This window comes from Cyrtonyx montezumae, unplaced genomic scaffold (genome assembly GCF_038088225.1).
Source record: "Cyrtonyx montezumae isolate F1298 unplaced genomic scaffold, pur_monq_1.0 scaffold_36, whole genome shotgun sequence".
NCBI classification, from domain to species: Eukaryota; Metazoa; Chordata; class Aves; order Galliformes; family Odontophoridae; genus Cyrtonyx; species Cyrtonyx montezumae.
In genome coordinates this window covers 11,569,631-11,592,914 of record NW_027072041.1, presented here as the reverse complement: position 1 = coordinate 11,592,914, position 23,284 = coordinate 11,569,631, and the positions used below count along the sequence as shown (strand labels likewise).

At 35.7% G+C, this 23,284-nt stretch overlaps 1 protein-coding gene across 5 annotated transcripts in view; it reads left to right on the top strand.

The window, feature by feature from the left end:
- CAST (calpastatin) overlaps positions 1-20,924 on the top strand; it is a 356,278-nt gene extending 335,354 nt beyond the window's left edge. For 2 of the 5 annotated variants that reach the window (XM_065745592.1, XM_065745589.1), the window contains 22 exons: positions 66-197; positions 1,821-1,913; positions 2,392-2,493; positions 3,252-3,332; positions 3,429-3,482; positions 4,053-4,142; positions 4,312-4,407; positions 4,891-4,992; positions 6,530-6,613; positions 7,550-7,597; positions 10,099-10,203; positions 10,524-10,625; positions 12,195-12,296; positions 14,135-14,224; positions 14,764-14,862; positions 15,847-15,948; positions 16,858-16,950; positions 17,766-17,819; positions 18,285-18,374; positions 19,518-19,597; positions 19,996-20,061; positions 20,791-20,924. In XM_065745592.1, the coding sequence (XP_065601664.1) occupies positions 66-197; positions 1,821-1,913; positions 2,392-2,493; positions 3,252-3,332; positions 3,429-3,482; positions 4,053-4,142; positions 4,312-4,407; positions 4,891-4,992; positions 6,530-6,613; positions 7,550-7,597; positions 10,099-10,203; positions 10,524-10,625; positions 12,195-12,296; positions 14,135-14,224; positions 14,764-14,862; positions 15,847-15,948; positions 16,858-16,950; positions 17,766-17,819; positions 18,285-18,374; positions 19,518-19,597; positions 19,996-20,053 (1,857 nt within the window). In that variant the 3' untranslated portion in view covers positions 20,054-20,061; positions 20,791-20,924. The remainder of the gene's footprint in view (positions 1-65; positions 198-1,820; positions 1,914-2,391; positions 2,494-3,251; positions 3,333-3,428; positions 3,483-4,052; positions 4,143-4,311; positions 4,408-4,890; positions 4,993-6,529; positions 6,614-7,549; positions 7,598-10,098; positions 10,204-10,523; positions 10,626-12,194; positions 12,297-14,134; positions 14,225-14,763; positions 14,863-15,846; positions 15,949-16,857; positions 16,951-17,765; positions 17,820-18,284; positions 18,375-19,517; positions 19,598-19,995; positions 20,062-20,790) is intronic. The other 3 variants (XM_065745593.1, XM_065745591.1, XM_065745590.1) reach the window with 3 other exon arrangements.
- Positions 20,925-23,284: the final 2,360 nt, after the last annotated feature.

Sequence of the window (23,284 nt, the reverse complement as noted above, 5' to 3'; positions counted from 1 at the left end):
CCTCTCTGATACTTCCTTCTTTTGTTCATTTATATATATATATATTCCCAATGTACTGATAACAGTTTCTCTCCATACAGGCAAAAAGCCCAGTCACACCTTCTGTGGTAACAGCTTCTAAAACAAATAATATGGGAAAGGAAACTGCAAGTCAAGCTGAGCGGCCTTCACAAGCAGCCTCTGCAGATAAAGCACAGGTATAGTAAAAGTAGCAATCCAGGTGTTTTTTTTTAATGTTATGATGAGAGTTAGAGTTCTACATCTAGATGGACTCTTATGCAGAACATTATCTTGCTTCCAAAAGTCAAAATGTAGGAAAAACTCTGGAAGTGTGTTAAGTTTAAAGGAGCATATGACTGACCTCTTTTTGTGCTGTTCTAAATTTGACACACTAGAAATTTCAAATTCTACACACTGATTAAGTTTCCCCCCTGGCTATACCAATTCCAACTGACTCATGAGAGCATTAATGGATAAGGATTGGCTGCAGAGCAGATACAGTTTCAGTGGAGATAGTATTGGTTGTTTATACTTGTTCGGTAATCCTGATGTGTTTCCACTTTGTTATCCTCTCTGTACATCTGTTCATATTGCCTAACACACTGTGAATTCAGGCAAGCAGTGTGAAGATTACAACAGCTGTAGCCCTGCTTAGCTGTTTTCTTGTACGGTATGTGTTTTTCTTGTATGTATTATATGAGACTCCTCAGTCTACATGGAAGCTTTTTACAAGTTTCTTGCAGTAACATGGTAGTGACTGGTCCTTCAGTCTTTTCTCCTGCAGATCTTGCCAAAAGTGAACAGAAAGGACCATGTGATCAGTTGAGCAAGTGCTTCATTTATATGAGCATGGGAATTCTTTACCTGTACAGTTTCAAGTGTGGTTGTCCTAGCAGTGTTTAATCCAAATGCAAAAGTCATCAGGTTGTCTGTTTGCAGTAGAGTAGGCCTGACTGCAAGGCTGTAGGAAAAAAAAAATGTAGGAGAAATATAGGAAGAATTTGAGGAGGTATTTCAGAGGGGCAAGAGGAGAAAGTACTGGACCAAAAACATCTGGTAGTCAGGATCTACATGTTTTGGTCTTCTCATCTGTGTGTGTCTGGGTGACAATGACAGAGTACCATGAAGGACTCTTACAGCTATGCTACCAACTCGTGCTTTCTTTTGTAAAAACAAAAGTGTTTTGTTTTTTACAGTAAATGTCAGCAGTGCAGAAGTCTGAAGTCTGCACTGATGTTAACTCGGTTATTAAACTGTTGCAACAGATACACAGTTTACACTCATTTGAGCAATATTTGTGTATTGAGAGCCACCATCTAGATGCAATTGAAAGTTTTAAAAAGGGGCTTGGAAGGGAACCCATAATCTTTTTGCCCTGCAGATTTCTTTTGAAAAAAAAAGATGGTAAAGTTCTTAAAATTGCATGGGTTTTGCATGCAAAATCACACTGGGTGCAAGATCACTCTGGAAGCAGCGTGCACTTCCAGAATATTGCAGGTAGATGGTAAGATCATTCTGCCAAAGCATTTGGATGATGTGCAGGTGTATAAACCAGTTGATGGCTCCAAAATAAGTAGATGTTGCCTCTGAATTGAACATTCTGGGCTAGTCTTGGTATCACTGTGCAAAGTGCAGATACCTAGCTTCCAAACTTCTCAGACAGTTTGTGAACTCTATATTTTTTTTAGTCAAAGCGTAGATAAAGAGGAACAATACATATGCCTGAGTAGAATATTTTTTTCATTTCATGTTGTTTTCAGAACATTTAATACAGGGTCACATAATGAAATGATCTCTTAATTCTTCTCTTATTTTTCCAGCCTAAGGTTGAAAAGACCACCATAGCAGGTGGTGCAGCTGGTGCGGGTGCTGTTGCGAGTATGGTTGCTGCAACTGATAAACCAGATACTGAGGTTGGTCAACATAGTTCTAGAGAAATGCTTCTGTTATAATTTACTTCAGGGAATGTTTCTTTTTCTGAAACATTTCTGCTTTATAAAAAATAAATTAAAAAAGAAAATAGTAATTGCAGTTATGGATAGTGATGAAGGATTACCTGAAGGAATAGGTAAACAACTAATGGCATGTCATTTGCATTCTGTTGGATAGGATTTATTTACAATATTTTTTACCACATTTAGCATGAAAGTAATTCATTTTAATTTCTCACATTTGTTTGTGTATTTCAGCTAGTATGTAAATACAAAGGGTCTAGTTACTGACACTGGGCTTGAGCTTAAGAAAAGCTTTTTTTGAAAATATTTTCAGATAGTAGACCTACTCAAATAAGTTTTCTGGTCTAGTTTCTGAAGTTCTGCTATGAATTCACCAGGTGATTTTTTTTTCTTCCCATAAAATAGTATGTTTTATAATGCTTTGCTTATTTTTCAGTCTGCTATGGATGAATCAGCACTGGACAGCCTAATAGATACACTAGGTGGATCTGAAGAAGATGTGGCTAGTATTCCAGTTTACACTGGTCCGGAAATTTCGGTATTCAACACTATTCATTTTCAGTTTTTGGAAAATTAGTCTCTAAAATATATCTGCAGTTGCTCACCAGTAGAGCGATGCAGTAATTGTTACTTTAATCTGCTAAGGGGCAAAATAGCGTTTAAACAGCTGTGTTATAGTCATTTTCAGTAATAGAGAAATGGCATAATTATGTATGTATTGCAGCAGGATACGCTTAAGTGACAATGAAGTTGCTTTTTAAATTGACTTCCTAGAATGGTCTACCAGCACTTTTACAAAAAACATTAATGGATGTGTAAGAGAACAATAGAGTCTAGGAGCTTTCTTATATACTTAACACTACAGAGTAAGATAATGAGAATTTGAGGAAGAATGCATATTTTCAGAGTTAGGAGAGTCATAGAAGGACAATTAAGATTACAAGCCCAATTCAGTACTCAGCTTGACAAACAAGTGGGGATTAATAAATATCTAAAATTCAGCATGTGTATAATAATATATTCTTTGATACATTTGAATGTCTTTATTGCAGAAATAATCCTGCAGAGTTCTACTAGATGACATACACAGTTGAAACTATTTGATATGCATGTGCATGACAGTAGATTCTGAAAGATATTGTGTAGCTGTTTTTCAGGACTGGTCCTGTGACCTAGACAGTGCTTATATTTTCTTTCCAAAAATGTCACTGTAGATAGATGAGAAAATTTAGAAATTAGAAATTTATTTCAGTAAACAGTAGTATAAAAACACTGATGTATACATTCTTTTCAAAGGAAAATATTTCTTCAGAATACTTGGAAGAACTGGGTAAAAGAGAAGGTAGCCTCCCTCCAGATTACCTTGCGTTATTGAAGGTTAGTGAGTTAACAAAGCACACTATTTTTTGTCTGTTTTCTTTCTTCCTGTATGCTTTTGTTTCCCATTTACTACAAAATTAATTCTCCTTTTAGAGCAAAGTGGATGGCAAAGATGGAGGTCTACCAAAAGTAGATGAACCTTCAGAAGTAAGATTTTCTTTTCTGTGTATTGCAGGGTGAAAGTAATCTTATTATCATAGGATTCCTTGGAAAATTAAAATGTTGCACATCTTCCAAAAATACCAGGAAGTGCAAGAGGTCTGTAGGCTGTCAGATAACATAGATACAGATAAAACTAAGAACTGAGCATGGGGATGTTTGTTTGTTTTTTAATAAAAAGTTAGGAATTGACAGAAACTGGATCAAGGCAAATAAATGCGTGGAAAGGTTTTGGATGTAATAATAACAAAGATACAAAGTAGTTTGTGTAATAATAACACAGGAAAGATATATCTGGTGTGCATATAATCATCTCTTTATAATCTGTTTAGCAATGATTAATTGAATGTTTATACTTAAAAAAGAATTCTATAAGCTGATTTAATTTAGCTACTTGTAAGTTCAATATGTAAGAAATCAGTGCTTGTCTGAAAAGTGAATGAAAGAGTAAGGAGGAGTATCATCTGAGTAAGCTTGAAACATATTCAGATTTTAAACTGAGTTTGACAGCGCTGATATTTGAAAGTAAACATAACCTACTTTGCAAAATTTGTTCAGAAACCAATGACAGATGATGAGCTTGCAGATGCCCTGTCATCTGACTTTACCTGTAGTACTGCTGCTGCTGAAGAAAAGAAGACAACAGAGGTACTGATTTGTTTTCAGCATGCATTCTTTATTGCTGTGAAATACTGCTATTATCCTAATGCTTTACAATAAAATAATGTTGACTGTTTTCCATTCCTTTTATTTTTGCCAAATATATTTGCATATTTGCCTGTAATTAAATATCTTTCATTTTGCTCTCATATTGAAGAAACAGAATAAGGATGGAGAAGTCATACAAGCACAAGCAGCAAGTTCAGTCAAGACTTCAGTTCCTCCTAAAGAGAAGAAGACAAAATCAAAAGAGGTATAAAGGTCTATCTTTAGACCAGTTAACTTCTAATTAAAATTTCAGTGTGCCATGTCTTGTAAAGATGATTGCCATCCTCATTTTAATTGAAAATCCTATTTTGCCAAGAATGTAAGGGAATATTAGGAATTCTGAAGGTGCAGACTATCCAGCATCTGTAAGATCTGGTCTTGATGAATCAGATAGTTCCTATCCTTTATTCCTCTGTAGAGTAACTCTTACTTTGACTGGAAGAATAAAGTAACTTTTCTTAGCTTTCTTAGAAAATGATTATTATTATTTTTTTTAATTTAGAGAGAATCTGTGTTACCTTGCACTTTTTTTCCCCAAAATTTGCCATATGCTTCAATGGGATGTTAGAAAAATCAAATGTAGCCAAGCTGAAATGTCCAGGGTGGTTCTGGCTGTTTGCTTCATGTAGTTAAGTTCCTGTCAATTTAAAGAAATAACAAAAAGATCTGTGTATTTTTGTAAATACAGGAAATCAAAGAGGATGCAATGGAAGCTCTTATGGCTACTATTGGTGGACCTGAACCTGAACCTGAACCAAAGGATGTTAGCACTATTGTAGAGGTGGCAGAGGTATAATCTTGTTCCATTAAAAAATAAAAAATTAAAAAATTCCAATTAAAAAATAAAAAATTAAAAAATTCCACTCCTGTGGAATACTAGATCCTTTTTGTTAGATACTTTAGAAACATGTAAAATAGTAGCAAAGCAACTTTCATACCAAAAGCCTAAGGAATGTTTGAGTCTAGTTTGGTTAGGAAAATTTAGAGATTAAAAAACCCACGTGGAGTGAGATTGAATATTTTATGACATTCTGGAAAATTATTGTGTTTTTTTTTTTTTTGCTACACAGACATGAATACATATGCCTTTTTCTGTGTTAACTGTACTTCCCCTGTTTTATTCCCAGCGCACTACGGTACAATTAGTACTTGGTCTTTCCTTTATACATACTGCTTGTTTGATTACTTTTCAGTAAATCTTTTTTATGTTTTGCAAGTTGTTTTCCTTCGTCCACCCAGATCCCTTGTCTTTATAATTTGGGTCTTGCCTTTAGCTGTGTCTTCTCAGTCTTTTTTTCTTTTCACAACAGTTAAGATTTCTGCAGTAACCATATTTTGCATGTTGTACTTAGACTTCTTTTGTTCAACAACTCTGCTTACAACCCCACTAATCTTACTTACTTCTTCCCATCTTCACTTAAAACTCAAAATAGGCAAATGACAGGGAAATAGCAGAAAGATAATTACTGCTGAAAAGAGATCTCAGAGTACAGTTTTGACAAACCAGAGCATGTTGTATTGAAGATTCAGTCTAGGCCTTCGTGTATCTTGGTTCATGAAGAAAGTCCAGAGAGTGAAAAGCTGTGTTTGAGTAGCTGATGACAAATAGATCATTGCAATTTGTATTGTCAGAGTGATGCAGTCCAAGAGAACCTCAGGACTTTATACTTCCCAAAAGTCTAAAAGTACTGGCCATGAAGTCACAGTTGTGAACAGTATCTGAAGCTGTATGTGTTTAAAAATATATACATATGTGTGTGTATTTATAGTCCTTTTATTATGGTATTGATTCTTAAGACATAATTATTTTTTCCACTGAAATTGGATAGGAGTAAATTCAGGAATTCACAGCATCTGTGGCCTTTCAGTATCTAAAGGGGGTCTATAAGAAAGAAAGGGATTTGCAAACTCTTCAGCAGGGCCTGTTCTAATAGAGTGAGGGGAAATGGTTTCAAACTAAAAGATTTAGACAAATATAAGAAGGAAGTTTTTTATAGTAATAATAATAGTGCAACACTGGCACAAGTTGCCCAGAAAGCTGGTGGGAACCCCATCCTTGATCTCAAGATCAGGCTGGATAGAGCTCTGAGCAACCTGATTGAGCTGTAGATGTCCCTGTTCACTGCAGGGAGCTGTACAAGTGGCTTTTAGACCTAATGTCACTTACAGCTCAAAACGATTCTATGAATTTGAGTATGCTGATATCTGCAATAATTTTATCTGATGCTAATATTTCTTCAGCTGAACAATCTTGATAGTGATGTTGAATGTATGATAAGTTTTTGTTTCTCTATGTGAATATTTTTTGTACTTTTTTTTTTTTTTAGGCAAAAGCTAAAGAGAAAAAAGAAGAAAAGGCTGGAGAACGTGACGATACAATACCTCCAGAATACAGGTCAACTCCACAGCTGGTAAGATTTTTAAAATCTCCATTGCTACATAAATAGGACAGTTGTCTCTAACACTTTTTTTGGTCACATACAGGGAAAGAACATGTTGTAGTAGTGTATTCAATCAGTGGCTTTATCTTTTTGATAATTCCTGTGTTTCTGATTTTCTTCCTTTCCTTTCCAAACATGGCTCCATTTTTCAGACATTCTCAGGAGGGATAGGATCTTCCCAGTTCATGTGTTCCTTCCCAAAGAGTAGTGTGATTTGTTTCTGATATTAAGCCACAGTGTTGGAAAACTGCTCTTGGATACCCATTTTCAGTAGCCTTGAAATGCTTATTTAAAATGATATGGAAATTACTTCTTCAGATTGTAAATCCAAATGATGGAGGTTTGCTCAGGGTTAAGAAAATCAACAGTAGAACTGAGATGTGTTTTCCATATAGTTCAATTACAGAACTTATTTTTTTGTGTGTGTTTGTTAAAATAATTTATGATAACAAATTGGTATGTAAACTGTCACTTGTGAAGCTGTATGTTAATATTCTGTTCTGAGTGGAGTGCTTTAACCCCTTGATTAGATTTCAAGGCTGTCCAACCATGAATGTGGAATTCAGCTCCCTGTTAGTGCGAGTGAAGAAGTTGGTCTTTTGCACTCAGAACTTACTTTTCTATTAGATTAATTTCTGCTGTTTCGCTATGGAATAAATTCATATTGAATACTGGTACTGACAGAAAGAAATACTTATTTTCAGTATCTTGGCCCATTTTTATTGTGTTGACAGCCCAGTTTTTTTTTTTTTTTTTTTAAGTGTGCTAACTTGGTGATGCAAGAGCTACCTCTGTTTATGTCTCTGATTTCATCCCATGTGCCTCATATTATTATTTTGAGGTGACTGCAGAATTTATAAGTATTTCTTGTAATAATGGATAATACTTGTTCCTTTTTACTTCCAGGATAAAGATGGAAAACAGGAATCCCCAAAGCCTGAAGAAAAACATAAGGTTAGAAAACTGACAATTCTATAGAAGTCTTAATAGGTGCCCCATTTTTCCCCCTTCTGTCATCACTTCTCTCTGTGCCATTATCTTGAGTCTTTTGATTTGTTTGTGTCTTTAATTTCTTGCACAAAAAACACTAATCTGAAGAGTCAAGTAGAAGCCATTTTTACTTAAATTTACTGTCTGTGAACGAGGAGATCAAAGAAAAGGATCTACAGGTTGCTTAGGTATTAAAGAGTTAACAGAAATAAGTGTTAACACAAAGAAAAGTTTTTATAAAGAAATAGTATAAGGTATCCTGTAGGAGTCTGTTTGAGCAATTGAAATACAGACAGAGGTAAGGTAGGAAGGTTGTACATTTCTTGACAGTTAGTCATCAAATATAAGGTGATATAACTGGAAAGAGGCAAAAAGTTGCTTTAGACATCTTCCTAAATAAAAAGATCAGCTTGGGCTTCCCAAGAAGTGTCTCTATTATGGCTTAGAAAGTGCAGGATAGATTGAATGGATTAAAGAAAAAGTTTAGTGGATACTTGAAAAAGTTCAAAAGGAAAGCGAAAAATAGAAAGAAAAGAGGAACTGTAATACAATGGCTTAAAGAGAGCTGCCAAAATATCTGGACTGGAATTGGAAAGGTACTGTTAACCTTTGTTCTTCTCAAATGAGTGTGAAGGTCAGGACCAATCTAAGTGAATATTGAACAGTGCTTTTCTAACAGAAATGTGAAGTCATTTTTAATGTTCAGGCTTGAAGTATGAAGGAAGACAAAGACAGCAATGGAAAGACTTTACATCTCTGTGAATTTGTGTCTGTCAAATCTTAGACATTCAGCCAACTCAATGGGTGATGTGTGAGTGCTGCACAGATGAATACCTTCCAGTTAAGTCACAAGGAAAAAAAGAGAGGGCTTTGAGGGAACCAGAACTAATGTGAGGAGACATGTCCTCCTGTTTCATAGGGAGCACAGAGAAAAACCTAAGAAAAATGCCTAGAAAAAAAATGCTTCAAAACTGTAATACAGTACAAATTAAAGGAGACTGATACATAGTATGAATTAGGCCTAATACCAAAGCAAAACAGGAATTTTTATACCAGAAGTACAAACTTGTTAGCGGAACAATAAGTATTCCAGTGCTTTTATACCACTATCAATTTGAGACACAAATATAACTGAATATTTGACAAGTCAGGTGTATGTATGTTTCATGCTTTTTTCTCTCTCTTTTTTTTTTAATCTTTTTTTTCATTCTGCATTATGTCCCTATTTGTAATTTGAAGAAGGCAGTTTTCAGCAAGACATATTCATCAGTATTTCCATGGTGTCATCAGCATGAAAAAATAGCATAAAAAAATTTCTGTCACTAGCTGTCTAATCTTCAGATCACTTGCATTTCATTCTCAGTCTCTGGGGAATGCAGAGTCCATTATTTTCACGATTTCAGATGGACTTTTTAGTAATTAGGGTCTTCTTTTTGCATGCCCTTAACTACATGTGGTATGATTATATTTGTGAAAAAAAAGTTGATTTTCTTAAATGCTTTTCTGATGTAGCAGTTTTAAGAGTAACTCAGTAGTTATGAAAAGTGGGACTTTTTGTGATTATTTTAGAAATACTCAGAGAAGCTAACCAACAAAGGAAACAATGTGAGAAATGAAAAGGGAAGACTCCCCTTTAGGAATATCATCATAAGTATTATGAACTTAATCAAATAAGTCTTTAACAAATGAATTGCATGTAAAAATTTAATGGTTATCATGAATGGTAAACGAGCTGATGTTTAGGTATAAACTTAAAATCTGAAAGGATCACATAAGCATTTGTTAGATTGCAGAACTACCTACATCACATAGTACTAAATCACATAATATCAACAAATCCTAATAGTTTGCACATCAGGAAGGAAGCTGAAATTTATTCACTTTTCCCTAGAGTGTTCATAGAGGAAAACATTGAGTGTCAGCAATCACTGCATGAGCCAAGAACTTCTAGATGACTCTGCTTCTGAGGGAATTATGCTTCTAGTGGGGAAAAAATAAATGGGAGAATCATAACCTGATGCTGCTGCATTCCGATACCTCTATATAATTTATACTTTAAATACTGAAACAGCATGGTGTGGATATAGTAAACATTAATGTTCTGTTTTCTTTTTTTGTTTCGTTTTTTTTTTCTAGTTAGAAAGTTGCATTTTCATTTTCAGTAGCCCACTAATCAAAAATAACGTTCTCTAAGTTTAGCACACAGCATTCTCAACATTTATGGTATGGTGGTTTTTAATATCAAGGAAACTGACTCATTCTGATTTTTGTTGTTAGTGTTTTTTTTTTTTTTTAGCTCCTTGCACTGTAAAATTCATGATGTTTTTTGGAGGTAAATGTCAGAGGTTATTTTGGTTTAAGCTACAAAACATTGTCTGCTTTCTGAAAACCTGGAGTATAATCTGTGAAAAATAAATTAAAAATAGACAGTGAGTCACTCATGCCACATATGTTCTTTTTTGCAGCCTTTGAGTGAATCTGACCTTGTTGATGAATTTTCAAAAGACTTTGCTAGCCCTGCACAGCCTGCAGTAGAGTCTAAACCATCAAAGCCTAGCAGCACATCCAAAGTAAGTCTAGTTCACTGCAAGTGCTAACAGTGAGTGCTTTGTTAAGACTGCACAGTGCTGTTGTTCATTCAAGAAAAAATATTTTCATTTTCTTTGTTAATTTCTCTGTTGCTTTCAGTGGAACATGCATTATGTCAACTCTGTTTGTCATCTTTTTTTTTTTTAATTTAAGGGCATCTGGCTTTTGGACTCTTTTCCCCTCTTATTTTGTACTGTATTTATAAAAAGGAAAAAAAAAACCAAAACAACCAACACTTAAGAGGTGTGTTTGGGGATTCTGAGAATATTCAGTAAAGTGCAATGCAACTTCTGTGTTTCAGAAGCCTTCAGCTCCTGCATCTGCAAAAACTGCAAAAGATGAAGTAGTCCCTCGTGCCACAGCTTGCTCTGTGCAGTCTTCAGCTCCAGCATCTGGGTCTTCTGTGAGTAGTTGAGCTAAAGGCAGCCTCACCATTCTCATGGTGAGGAATTTCTAGTATTTAATTTGCACGCTTCCTTTAATATAAAGGCATTACATCCAGCTACTTCCTTATCCACCAAGTGGTCCATCTGTCAGATCCCTATCTCGTCAATTAAGAGTCAAGAACGTTGTGTGGGGCACTGTTATACTTAGCACACATCAGATAAATGACATCAGTTGTTCTTCCCTTATCCACCAGTACTCTTACCCCATCATGGAAGATCATGAACTTTGACAGATGTGATTTGCCTTTCATGAGGCAGTGTTGGCTGTTAACAGTGAATTCTGTGTTTTCCGTGCATAATTTCCAGTAGAATTTGCTCCATGATCTTGTTGGGCATAGAGGTGAGGCTGACTGACCTTCAGTTTGCTAGGTTTTTCATTTTTCCCTTTTCAGGAATGAGGACTATCCATTTCACCAATAACAAGGGGGTTTCAGTGGATTCAGTTCACTGAACTGCCACATTTCTCAAATATGGCTTAGTAGCTTTATCCACAAGTTCCCTCAGGATCTGCAGATGTATCTCATGAGGTCTCGTGGACTTGCACACACTCAGGTTCATTAGATGGTCTCAAGCCAGATCTTGTGCAGTGTGCAGTACTTAATTCTGCCAGTCTTTGCCTTTGGATTCTGAGACTTGTACAGTGAGACTGGAACACTTGCCCAGGAAGAATGAGGCACATAATTCAACAAGCACCTCAGCCTCCAGTGTGTCGGAAGTAACCAAGTCTCCTGTTTTGCCCATTAAAGAGAAGGCTCATATTTTACCTAGTCTTCCTTTTATCTCTGATATACTTAAAGCAAGGCTTTCTCATTGCCCCCGATGTCTCTTGCTAAATTTACTTTGAGGGCTTCAGCTTTCCCAGCCTGAGCCCTGGATGTTTGAACAGTGTCTCTGTGTTTATCCCAGATTAGCCATCCTTTCTTTCACTCTCTTCAGACTTCTTTTTTGAGTATGAATTTGACCAGATTTCCTTGTTCATCTTTTATTCTTGACCTATAAGCTCTTAGTCAGTTTCTGTCTACCTCCACTATGTGCTCCAGATAGTCATTGACATTGAAGGAAACACCTCCTCCTCGTCTCCCCTGTTTGCCCTTCCCAAGGAGCCTGCATCTTTCCATTACAATGCTGAAGTTGTAGGAGCCATGCCACCACATCTCTATGATACCAAGAAGAACATAGCCCTGCAAATGCAATGTGCATTTGCATAGAGTCATTTAAGTTGGGCCCTCAGTGAAGCTGACTGAAGTGGATTGTGTTGCATGTCAAACTTAACAGGGAAGGTTAACAGGGAAAATCTTAAGAAAGAAATTTTAACTGGCAGTTCTTGTGTTCTACTCTAGCCCTCAATGCTATGAAAGGGATGCTGTTTGTGAATTTATTAAATACTTAGAGAAGAAGAGATTCTACAACAGTTTTATAACTTCTAGTAATGTATGTCTAGTAGATGCAGTTTATGAGGAATTTTCTTCAGCTGCCTCTGAATTCCAAACAAATAATTATGTTCTACTGTATAAATACTCTTGCAGGTTGGTCATGTAGCAGGTGGAGCACAGGAAGCCTTGTCCAGTAGTCTAGGAAAGAGAGAGCCTGATCCAGAAGGAGAGAAACCTGCTGTGGACAAAGTTAAGGTAGAAAAATGATCAGACCTCAAAAATGCTATGTTGGTGTACATATATTCCTTGTTTCTGTATTTCCACAAGCTAAACAAGTTGGAGGTAGTATTGATCCTTTTTAAAAATGAAAATTAGGTTGTGAAATAAGCTGGGTTCTGCTTAGGAAATTGTAGTAGGATTTGTATACAGTGAGTACATTGTCTTGTGTGTTACTGCAGAAATGAAGCAGAGCTAATGTGTATTGGAGATGACATATACTTTAATCCTTTTCCAGAAGAAATGTCTCTGATGAGTTGTTCTAACTAAATTAAGAGTGTCACTATGGGCCAAGTGGTAATGAATATAGCCAAAAAGAGAAAAGAACTCTTCTGGAGTGCTATGGCTGTGTCAAACAGAATTTTCCTAAGTTAGTTTTACTGTAATATCTTGCTTATCATCTTCCAGTATAATTTGTACTGGGAGTAGTCCTTCATGCATTTGGCTACTGCATTCTCTGCTTAGGCTACATGCAAACAAGGTAGTTTCTGACTGCATTTCAAACCAAGTCAAGAATTCTGGCTCAGAGGTACAGTGCTATTATGTTATTGAAACATATACTTGCACATATACTTAACTCTGTTGATCTTCATTGAGATAGGTGGATTGACTTCTGTTAAATGTAGGAAGAAACATGAAGATAGAGCCGTTTTGAAGAGGGCTTTTTGGATTCACATGAGATTTTTTCATCTGGCTTTTGTGTCAAATTGGAAAGGTTCATTTGAATCAGTAAACTGAAGACATTGAAAATATGCATATTTGAATTTCTGTTGAGATATTAGTGTTTTTATTAATTTTATTTTGCCTTCAAAGGAGAAAACCAAGCATAAAGAACACAAAAAAATGGGTGAAGACGGAAAAACAATTCCCCCAGAGTACAGATTAACAGATGCAAAAGTAATACTTTGTTCTGTTTTAGTCTTACTTTTCATTCCTCAGTGTACATGGATGAAAATGAAACTGTATTTTATTTTGAGATGTTTGCTTAAGACATGTTTACACTATGTAGAGGTCATGGTTTGTAATTCGTGGATTATCTGACATTCTTAATTAGATACCTACATAGGAACTGAAATGGTTTGTATGGAAGTACCTGAATATGAGTAATTTTGTTTGAGATTAGTATGCTGGAGTCTTTCATCATATCGAAATGTAAAATATAATAGATCACAAGTAGGTAAAACTGTTCTTAAAAAAAACTGCACTAAAGGAGAGCCTTCATGTGGACATTTTTACAGATACCACCACACAACTCATTTGACATAAATGAATTGCTTACTGATAGCAAGTCTTATCCAGCTCTGAACTCCTCATTCAGCAGTACTGATATAAAGATGAAAGTTTTTTAACTTTAAAGTCTATCTTATTTAATTCTGCTACCTACTTTCCACAGAAACAGAAAATCAGGGAAGCGCAGAATCCACACACTGAATAACTTTTAAGTAGCTGTTACATTTTTAAGTTGCAGGACCTTGATTTTTTAGATGATTTTTTAGATGACACCTTGAATAATAGAAGTAAATGGTAGAGGTTGCTAGTTAGATCATTTTCTTTTGTAATTGTGTTTGTCAGAGTTCTTGTGTTGCATGGTCATTTAAGGACTGTTTGATGTAACGTAAGGGAATTTTTTCTTTTGTAGGATAAACATGGAAGACCACTGTTAATAAAACCTGAAGAAGAGTCCCAGGTAAAGTAAATATTTATATATTTAGAAGACTGTTTAATTCATTAATGACTTACTCAAGCATTTATAAGATTTGCTAGTACTGAGTTTTAAAATAGACCAGCTGATATTTTTTTGTTCTTTTCAATGATAGCCTATGAGTGAAAATGATTTGTTAGAAGGTTTGACAGAAGGATTTTCTCCGGCCCAATCTGCACAATTACCTACAAAAACTGTAAAAAAGGTGAGTCTGTTTATCTTTTGAAGATGTATTTTCATGTAATTTCAGTAACCTCAAGTATTATTCTTTCCCTTTTTTAATGTAAATATTCCTGAATAATTAAATTTTAATCCTGTAGCAGGAAATGAGTGGAAGAGAGAGCAGGACTTTAAGAAAAAAGCTGGACAGGATAGCTTTTTCATTATCTTACCAGTTACTTGTATATATAGTGCTTGAAGTAGAGACTTCTAAAAATGTTGCTTGATAGTATAGTTGGGCCTGGTGAAATCTTACCTACTCTTAGGTTGTGTGAAACTTGCCTTTGACTTAACTGTGCCAGGGGTTAACCCAGTAGCTGAGATGGAAGGTTTAACACGAACCAGGTAAGGTACAAAACACCTACTCTCTGCACTCAGGAACAGACATTTCATTCTGAAATAAGTCAAGCTTCAAAGATAAAGAAAATTCTTGAACAATGTGGGCATTGCATTTCAAATCATGGAATTTGATAAATACTTTTTCTTACTCTTCTCTATTAGTAATGGTGCTGGGTCTTGTTTCAGAAAACAAAGGAGGGTAAAAAAACTGCAGATTCCTCAGATGTTATCTCTGCTTCTATAGTTTCCTCAGTGCAGTCAGCAGCTCCTCTGGCTTCTACGTCGGTAAGCAACATTTTCTTTAGATCCTTATTTCAGACAAGAGATTGGTGAGGAGAGTTGGGAGTGTCGTAAGGCCAGTTTTACCTGTAGAAGCCGTTGTGAAGTTAGGTCATTTATTGTTAATAATAGTTATGTAGGGTTTTTTTTTTTCTTCTTTTTCTGGAAAAAAGAGCTTGGGGTGTTGGAGTCTGGATGGTTCTGTGTTTGACTGACTTTAAAGACTGTTCTGTCTCTTCTGTCTGAATATTGTCCTATTCGGGTTTCTTCTTGAAAACTCCCCGCTCAGTGAAAATGAGGAACACAATCCCACGCTGATTCTTTCAGAATTACAGAGGACATCAGTGGATTTGAGCATTTCATTTCTCTGTGTAGATGCAGATTGTTAGCTGCACACAAATAGCTTCATTTTTAGGCTTTGGTCTTTTAACAGAACCACACCATTCTTTTTGTGGTTAGATAATGTTGATACCACAAATAACTGTACCTAGTCACCATGACAAATCATCATAGTGGCAGAGTCATCTTTTAAGCCTAACCATGAAGGAATTCAATGTCAATGAAAGCTCAGGTAGCTCCAGGACCTCTTTCTAATACCAAAATTTTTCTTGTATTGAGTTGTAATGTTGTATGTAGAGGCAAGGAAGGAAGGTGAGTATAAAACAACTAGTCTGCAGTGATAATATTTGCAAAGTGAATGACTCCTAACAAGGAAAAAAAACAACTATCTTTTTGTAGTACTATTCTCATTAGTTCAGTTGTCTAATAAAACAAACACTTCAAAATAATTCTGTAATCCCTACTTAAACTTTTTCTGTATGTCTTCAATATACAGATATTTTTCCCCTATGACATTGCAATTAGAAATGGAGACATATCTGTTTATTCTTCTCTGAATTGGACAGCACGAGTTAGTACTTACATTAGCTCAACAAAAAACAATATTTTTATAACGGATTTTGTTTCTCATGTATATTTGTATTTTATTAGGGAGGAAAAGAGATGGATGATGCCTTGGATCTCTTGTCTGATTCCCTGGGACAGAGAGAACCTGACCCTGATGAGAACAAACCAGTTGTGGATAAAGTAAAGGTAATAAGGGCATTCTGAAAGTTTTACTGTCTCAAGGAATTGGGGATTTTAATTTTTTATTATTATTTTATTTCTAAGTGGGCAGTCTTCAGTCTGATTAATTCTTCGTGAACATCTTCGTGAAGATATTGAGTTGCTTAATGCATTTTTGCTACTTGGAGATAATTGTCAAAATATTACAGGAATTTGCAATGATTTGACTTCACCACCTTTTTGTTGTCATTATTCTACTGATTTTTCAGGTTTCTTTGGTCTCTGTTTCTAAAATGATTGTTGTGGCCTTTCTGTCGAACCTCACTTACTTTTATAACTACCCTGATTTCTATAACCCCACAGACATCAAGTTAATCGATGGAGATATTCATGTAATCGGTTCTTTTTTGTTTCTACTTGCTTTTTCTGATTGTTTCATCCTCATTCAGTACTTCTTCACATAATTACGTGAAGGCTTTTCTGCTAATAATTAAAATACATGCATCTCTGCATAACAGTAGTAAACCATAAACTGAAATACTTCAAGGATTAATTCTGGAGTATTATCGTTAATAGAATAGATTCAAAATGGGAAGGTTGAAAATCTGACATGAGGTCCCACTGTAGTGATTTTTGGCTTCCCTTTTTCCAGTCACTGGGTACTGACAGTTTCTGAATGTCACTAAGAGTGGCTTAGCAACCGGTTCCTTCAGGATGCCTGGAATTTTAAGCTCAAAAGAGGAAGCTGACTTACTGTTTCCTTATAGCATTTGTCAAACTAATATGACTAATTTTTTACTTGTGAAACTGTTAACATGATTCGTAACAGAGAATAATACTTCCATATTAGTAAATAATCCAGTTGTGTGTTATAAAATGTAATAGGAACAAGAAAAAATAAAAGTACTGAAATTCTTGAAAAATAAATACTTTCAGGAAAAAGCAAAATCTGAACACAGAGATAAACTTGGAGAAAGAGATGATACTATTCCACCTGACTATCAAAAATTTTTGGAGTCATCTGACAAGGTAAGGAGAAACTGTTGTTTTCTAAATAATTATTTTGCTGTAACACGAGAAATTTCTGCAGGTATAGCAGTCTGTGTGGAATTACAGAGAGAACAGTGAAGCTGGACAAGGAAGCAAGTGTGTGTGCTATATTTATGTATTAAGTTTCAGCGTGTAAATATTTTATCCTTAACCAAATGCATGAAAGGATGTGACAGCTTCTCTTAAAAACAAACAAACAACAGTTTAACTAAGGTTGTGTTTTATAGGCAGTCTGAAAAAATAAATAATTGCAACAAGGCAATAGCAATCATGAATATTTAGCAGCACAGTTCAGTTACACTGGCATATTTTCTTAGCTGATCCAGAAAACCAGGAAAACAAATACTATATCATCCTTTAGGAAGGTATTGTTTATAGTCCACTATAACAGGAGCTATTTGCAAACTGTATATAATAATGCTTATTCTTTTTAAGTAGCTTCTGGTCTGAGGACAAAGTATATATACCTGTGTAATCTTTGTGGTATACCTAAGGCCCCATGGAACTGCTGCTTACTGTAATGAGTGACTGCTCTGACAGTGACTTGATCTGTTCTAGATCAAGGAACTGTTTTTCCACTAGATTATAAAGATAGATGAAATTACAAATACGGTCAAAATAACAGAGACTGAAAATACATTCTGAACTGATTTTGATTATATATCACGAGTAATGAAGAAATCAGGTCAGAATGGTTTAACTTTCAAAATAATCCGTAATAAGTAAGCATGTGTTGGATCATTAAAAGAATCTGACCAGGTTGACCTGAAGATCTAATCTTTATTCCTTCAAAGGGTAAACCAGTCAAGCCAACCCCAAAAGATGCTTTGAAAAACAAAGAACAAAAGGTAAAATTCGTTATGTTTTTGTTCTGTGATTGCTGTGAAACTCTGATTTTTTAAAATTCTTTTGTTGTTGTTTTTTTGCTTGAATCTATGTCAGTTGGAGGCTTAAAGATAGCTTCATTGCAAAATGTCATAAATGCCACTGAATGCAGTAGGTAATTGTTAACAGTAGACAGCAAAACTTCTTTCTGAAGAATAACTACGCATGACAAATGCACAACTGTGCTAGTAATGCTGGAGTTTGACATTCAAAGATGATGTGTAGTTTGGATACCTCAAATCTGTTCTGTAGAGATAATGTATATTAGACATACATTATATATATATATAAACATATATATGTGTTTACATATATATATATATATATAATATAAACAAAAAGATAATTAACCCAGTCTTAAATGCCTAAAACATTAATTTGGCCTCAGGACTTAGCACATATTAACTTCATAATTTACATTATTGCAGAAGCCTGCAGATGACTCTGCTGCTATTGATGCTCTATCAGGTGACTTTGATACGAGTCCAAAGACTCCTGCCACACCACAGCACTCAAAGGTAGGACATTTTCTGCTAATAACGTGCAAAATAAACAGTTTTTCACTACTCTGTGGAAGTTCTCCTCTTCACCATAGCTCAGTTTAGGTTCAGACATATCTTCTTTGGAATGTGCTTTGAAAATGTAATGATTCTTAATGCTATAAGGGAAGCTTGATGTGTCTTCCCCTTACTTAGTGTTTGGAAGAAAGCATGTTTGTGGTGTTTAGGGTCTTTTAGGAAGGCAAGGTAGGCTTGGAGATATGATTTAAGCAGAAAATTCTGATAATGAATTTTGTACAGAAAATAAGGGGGCAGATGAATCTTGGGTTTATGATGTGTGCTCTACCTGGCAGTCGATGTAGGCTGGAAGTCAAAGAATCATAAAGCTATATAAAGACTTAGGTGGGAAAGGCCCTTAACAATCATCTAGTTCAAGAGTGTTTTTAAAGAAATGGTAGGACTAGAAAAGAGTTGTAGGTATGTTAGAGAAAATGGCAGTGCCAACAAGGAATATCAAGAAGGAATGCACTGGAAAAGTTTTTAGAATGAAAGAAGTAGTATTTGACATAAAATTATCTATAACACAGCTGACAAATACCTGTCAGATGTTTCTCACAGATGTTCTGTATGTCTCTGTGGAGGAGGTAACAGTGGTTGTAGTTAGATTTGTAAGAAAGGATAGTTGTGCTGGAGAAGAGTATTAAGTTGGGGACTGGGGTTTGATCCACGTTTGAGAAGCAGCAGCACTCTGAACAGCTCTCGCTCACCCTTAACCTGGCATTTGCTATCTTGAGCTTAGACAGAGGCTTTATGTTCTGTCCTTTGAGACATCCACTGCTCCTATTCTCACTGGTGTGGTGAATGGAGTAGAAGATGATGAGGAAATGCTGAGGAAAGAGGGTTTGTTAATCTGGAGGAGTTGGTACTAAAACCAGAGTGCACAAATTCACCAACCTTTTTATATCTGCATTTTCTTGCACCTTAGTTTCCCCAGTATTAAGCAGGGCTCCCAAATTCCAGCTTGCTGTGGATTAAGGACAGTAGTTGTATGTGTGCAGCCTGCATCTATGTATTTAAAATAATGTGTTAGGGCAGCTGTTTGAGTAAGAGCCATCAGTTCTGTAATGTGTTTGTAACTGTAATAATGTTTTTTCTTTGGAGTGTAGGAGAAAAGTGGAAAGGAAACTGTCACCACTAAAGCAACCTCAAAGGATGAGAGAAAACCCAAGGATCATAAAAAGGTAGAAATGTACTACAATATGGACAGTCAGGGTTGATATGCACTGTAATTGGGACAGATGAGCAGCTGCAATTAGTATTTGTATTATGTGCTCCTTCTCTAGGGGAGCTTTGTAGCAATATGCTAACATCTGCTCTGGAAATTTTCTTTACATTTTAAGTGAAAGGATTTTTTTTTGTTTACTGTGAAATTGCTGTGCATTCCTTTTATATAGCAACTGAAGTGTCTTAAGTTTTCAGTGTAAAAGTGGAAGGTCTTTACTTCCAGAAGGATGTGGGTTTGTTGAGGTTCTGATTAGTGAATGAATCACTGTGATGTCTGGTGAGTATCTGTTGCTGTGTAAGTTTGGATTTAGCTTAGATCAGTTTCATTTTCTCTCTTGCTTTTTTTGCTCTCTAGGCAAGGGGACAGTCCTCCAGCAGCAAATCTGAGAAGCAGAAAACAAGCTAAACGTTAACCTTCTAGGTGAGATACTTTCTTCTCTTTCCTCTGAGCCACCACAAAGACAATTCCAATTCACACTAGTGCTGTCAAAGCTAAGTTTTAATTAAAAGCAAACTGTGATTGGAGACAGAAAAACCTGGAATAACTTTGAACTTCAGTTGAGACTCCTCTGCAGAAAAGTCCTTAGTGTTTTATTAACTTGTCCCTACAGCTGATACAAAATTATTTCCTGTAGCTAAATTTCTTTAAACCCATGTAATTCTAAGTATTACAAAGCATTCCATACTGATTCCTTAGTAAGACTTTTTACACGGAATTTACAAAGACAGAGCAGCATGTGCTGACTGATTGTATTTATCTCTGGGACAGTTAACTTACATCATTATTTCTGTGTCAGTCAGAGAAACAAAACAAGCCAAAACAAGCTAACAAAACAAAAAAGAAACCCAAAAAACATCCCACAGCTAAGCAAAAATGTTCAGCAAGTTTTATCAGTAGGTGGACGAAGCTAAGTCCTGTGAGAAGATCTAGCAATAGACTTCAGATGGGGAAGACAAAGATGAGTATGCTGTGGATCTTATCTGCAACAAGCTGATACACATACTGCAGTACTGCTCTTGAAAAAAAATACCTCATTTATTTAGATATTTCATCTTCCTGGTTTTCTTTCTGTCGCTGGATATTTTGTAACTGTATTTTTTCCATGTTAATGTTCTTATCTTTAACACATCTATATATTTTTCCCCTCAGGATGTTGGCACGTGATGTGAAAAGTCTTCTTTTTTATTGGGGATAATTACTGCTGCAAAAGCTGGTGCAAAAAGCATGTAGCTATTCTAGGTGTTTTTTGTACTGTGGTATTTCCTGGACTTTTTTCATGTTTTCTTTTTGACACTTCCTAGTAGTAGATAGGGTTTTTTTCTAGCCTTTCATTTTATTGTACTGATACGCTTTATTTTTTTTGTAATTTTCTTGAGTTCTCAGAGGAAAAGGATGCTTTATATTTGTAAGAAATATATTTCAGAAATTAATAGCAATGCCAAAAAGAAAATGCAAACTTTTGCACATAATCTCCACACAGTGCCTGTAAATCTCAGAAGAATACGCATGAGCTAGCAGTTTTAACGTTGCAGTGAGTGTAATAAGCATTCTGGAATATAATGAGCTTTAGTTATCACCAGTGCACCTCAGCCTGGCTGTACACAGTCTTTCCTGATTGGTTAGAAACCACAGATAAACTGTGGATGTGTAAGGAATGAGAAACTGGGGATCAACTGCTTCATCTGTAATAATAAAACAAGTATGTTTTAATGATGCCTTAGCTGTAGCTAAAACCATAGCAAAACCACTCCAGATAGGATGGACCTTTTTTTTTTTTTTTTTGTTAAATTGCATCTGTGCTCTTTCATAATTTCAGGAGTTTCCTGGACAGAGAAAGTAAAAAGCACTGTGTACCACCAACGCCATTATAATCACACAAGAGGGGGAAAAAAAGGTGCATTAGCCTTAACAGAGATTAAAGAGAAATTGAAGTTGACCGATGGGCTTTTTTTATTTTTATTTGTTTGTTTTTTTCTTTTTCACTGTTTTTGGTTTTTGCTTCTGTTCATCACACTCCAGAAGAGAATGCAGCAGAACAGAATTTAATGCAGCAAGAAACAATGTCATTTTCACTGAGTTTTCAAGATAACAGGAAATAGCAGGCACCTTCTAGTATGTCTGCTGCAGGTAGAGCTTTTGGGGCCTAGGTACACCAAGTTCTTCCATTATTTTACCTCTCTTCATTACTTGCAAAACATCTTTTTGCACATCCTTACACATGTACTGCTTTGCTGTTAGTTTACAGAAGAAGGTCATACTAGGGTCAGCATTTGCAGTGATTCCATTACCTGATTCTAGTATGAAGTGTGGCAGACAGAGGTGGCCTTGAGATGAAAGTTGGAGGATAATCAGAATTTTGACAGTACTTTGCAGTCTGTTCTGAGAACCTGTGTCACACTAATAAAAGTTTTTAAGAATGCACTGTGATGTCTGCAACCTTTTTATTTACTACAACTGTTACTTGAATAGTTGCTGGAACGAGAAAGCAAGAAATAATTTAAAACAGACACTGGCCTATTAAAACTGAATGCATTGCGTTTTCAAGAAACAAAGTGCTTGTCAGAAGTGCTTCCTGAAACCCTCCATGACCTGACTCAGAGCCAGCTACAGGTCTCTCCTCCTTCCCCTTGGTTTTCCATAATGTATAACAGCTAAGTAGAGCCAAATTGGACCTCAGGCCCAGAACAGCTCAGTGAGTACACACAGGAGTTTTCAGAAACAAATTGAAGTTACTAGTTTATTTTCCAGAAGAAACCCAGTAAGAATTTCGGACATAATATATACAAATAATGAGTGGTCATTATGAAGAGACATAAGAAATCCTTATTTTAACAAAGTTTATGAGTCTTGCTCCACATGTCTGTAACTGCTGCAATTATTGACTGATTCTTGACATAAGAATTTAATTACTGAGCGCTTCTAGGATAGGGAGCAAGCTTTATTCATGACACAAACATCTGTGTGTTTAATTAGTGTGTCACCTCATACAGCTCTGTGAGTAAAATCTGTTGCGGGATAAACAACCTATCAGCGTGCTTGTTGATGATGCTCCCTTCTGTCCCATAGATAGAGCTGCAGTGCATCTGGATATATGCTTGAAAATTGATACTTTCCTGAGATGTCTTTTCTTTTTTTAAGTTAGTTAATTATAAAAAATGGGGGAGGGGGTGTTACAGGGAGGGCAAGCTAGTGTTACTTTTTATTAACTTTCCCTAGAGTTGAGAAACTGGAAAAATTCCTTGAAGCTGAAAATGAAGCAGATAAAGCAGAAAACAGCAACATTAATTCTTTCTTAAAATAGCAAAATAAAGAAACAAAAAAATCACACACACAAAAATGAACTGCAGATTAAAAATACGTATTACTGTAATCACCTTTTCAGTTTGCTCTGAAAACTTTTGAAAGCAAGCAGCTGTTAACAATGCCTGAAATACTGTGTGTCAGCTGCTCAGTTACTTGTTATAAATTGCTGCAAGCCATCCAGACATCCCACCCCAAAATGAGCTACCTTTTTGTGGAGCTCTGTGCCTGTCTACTGCATCAGCAGCAGTACACCTATAGAGTACCACAACTTAGTGAAGTTCCACTGGCATTAGAAGCCAGGAACTGAACCTCAGGTGTTCATGAGAAAGTGAAGCTTCTA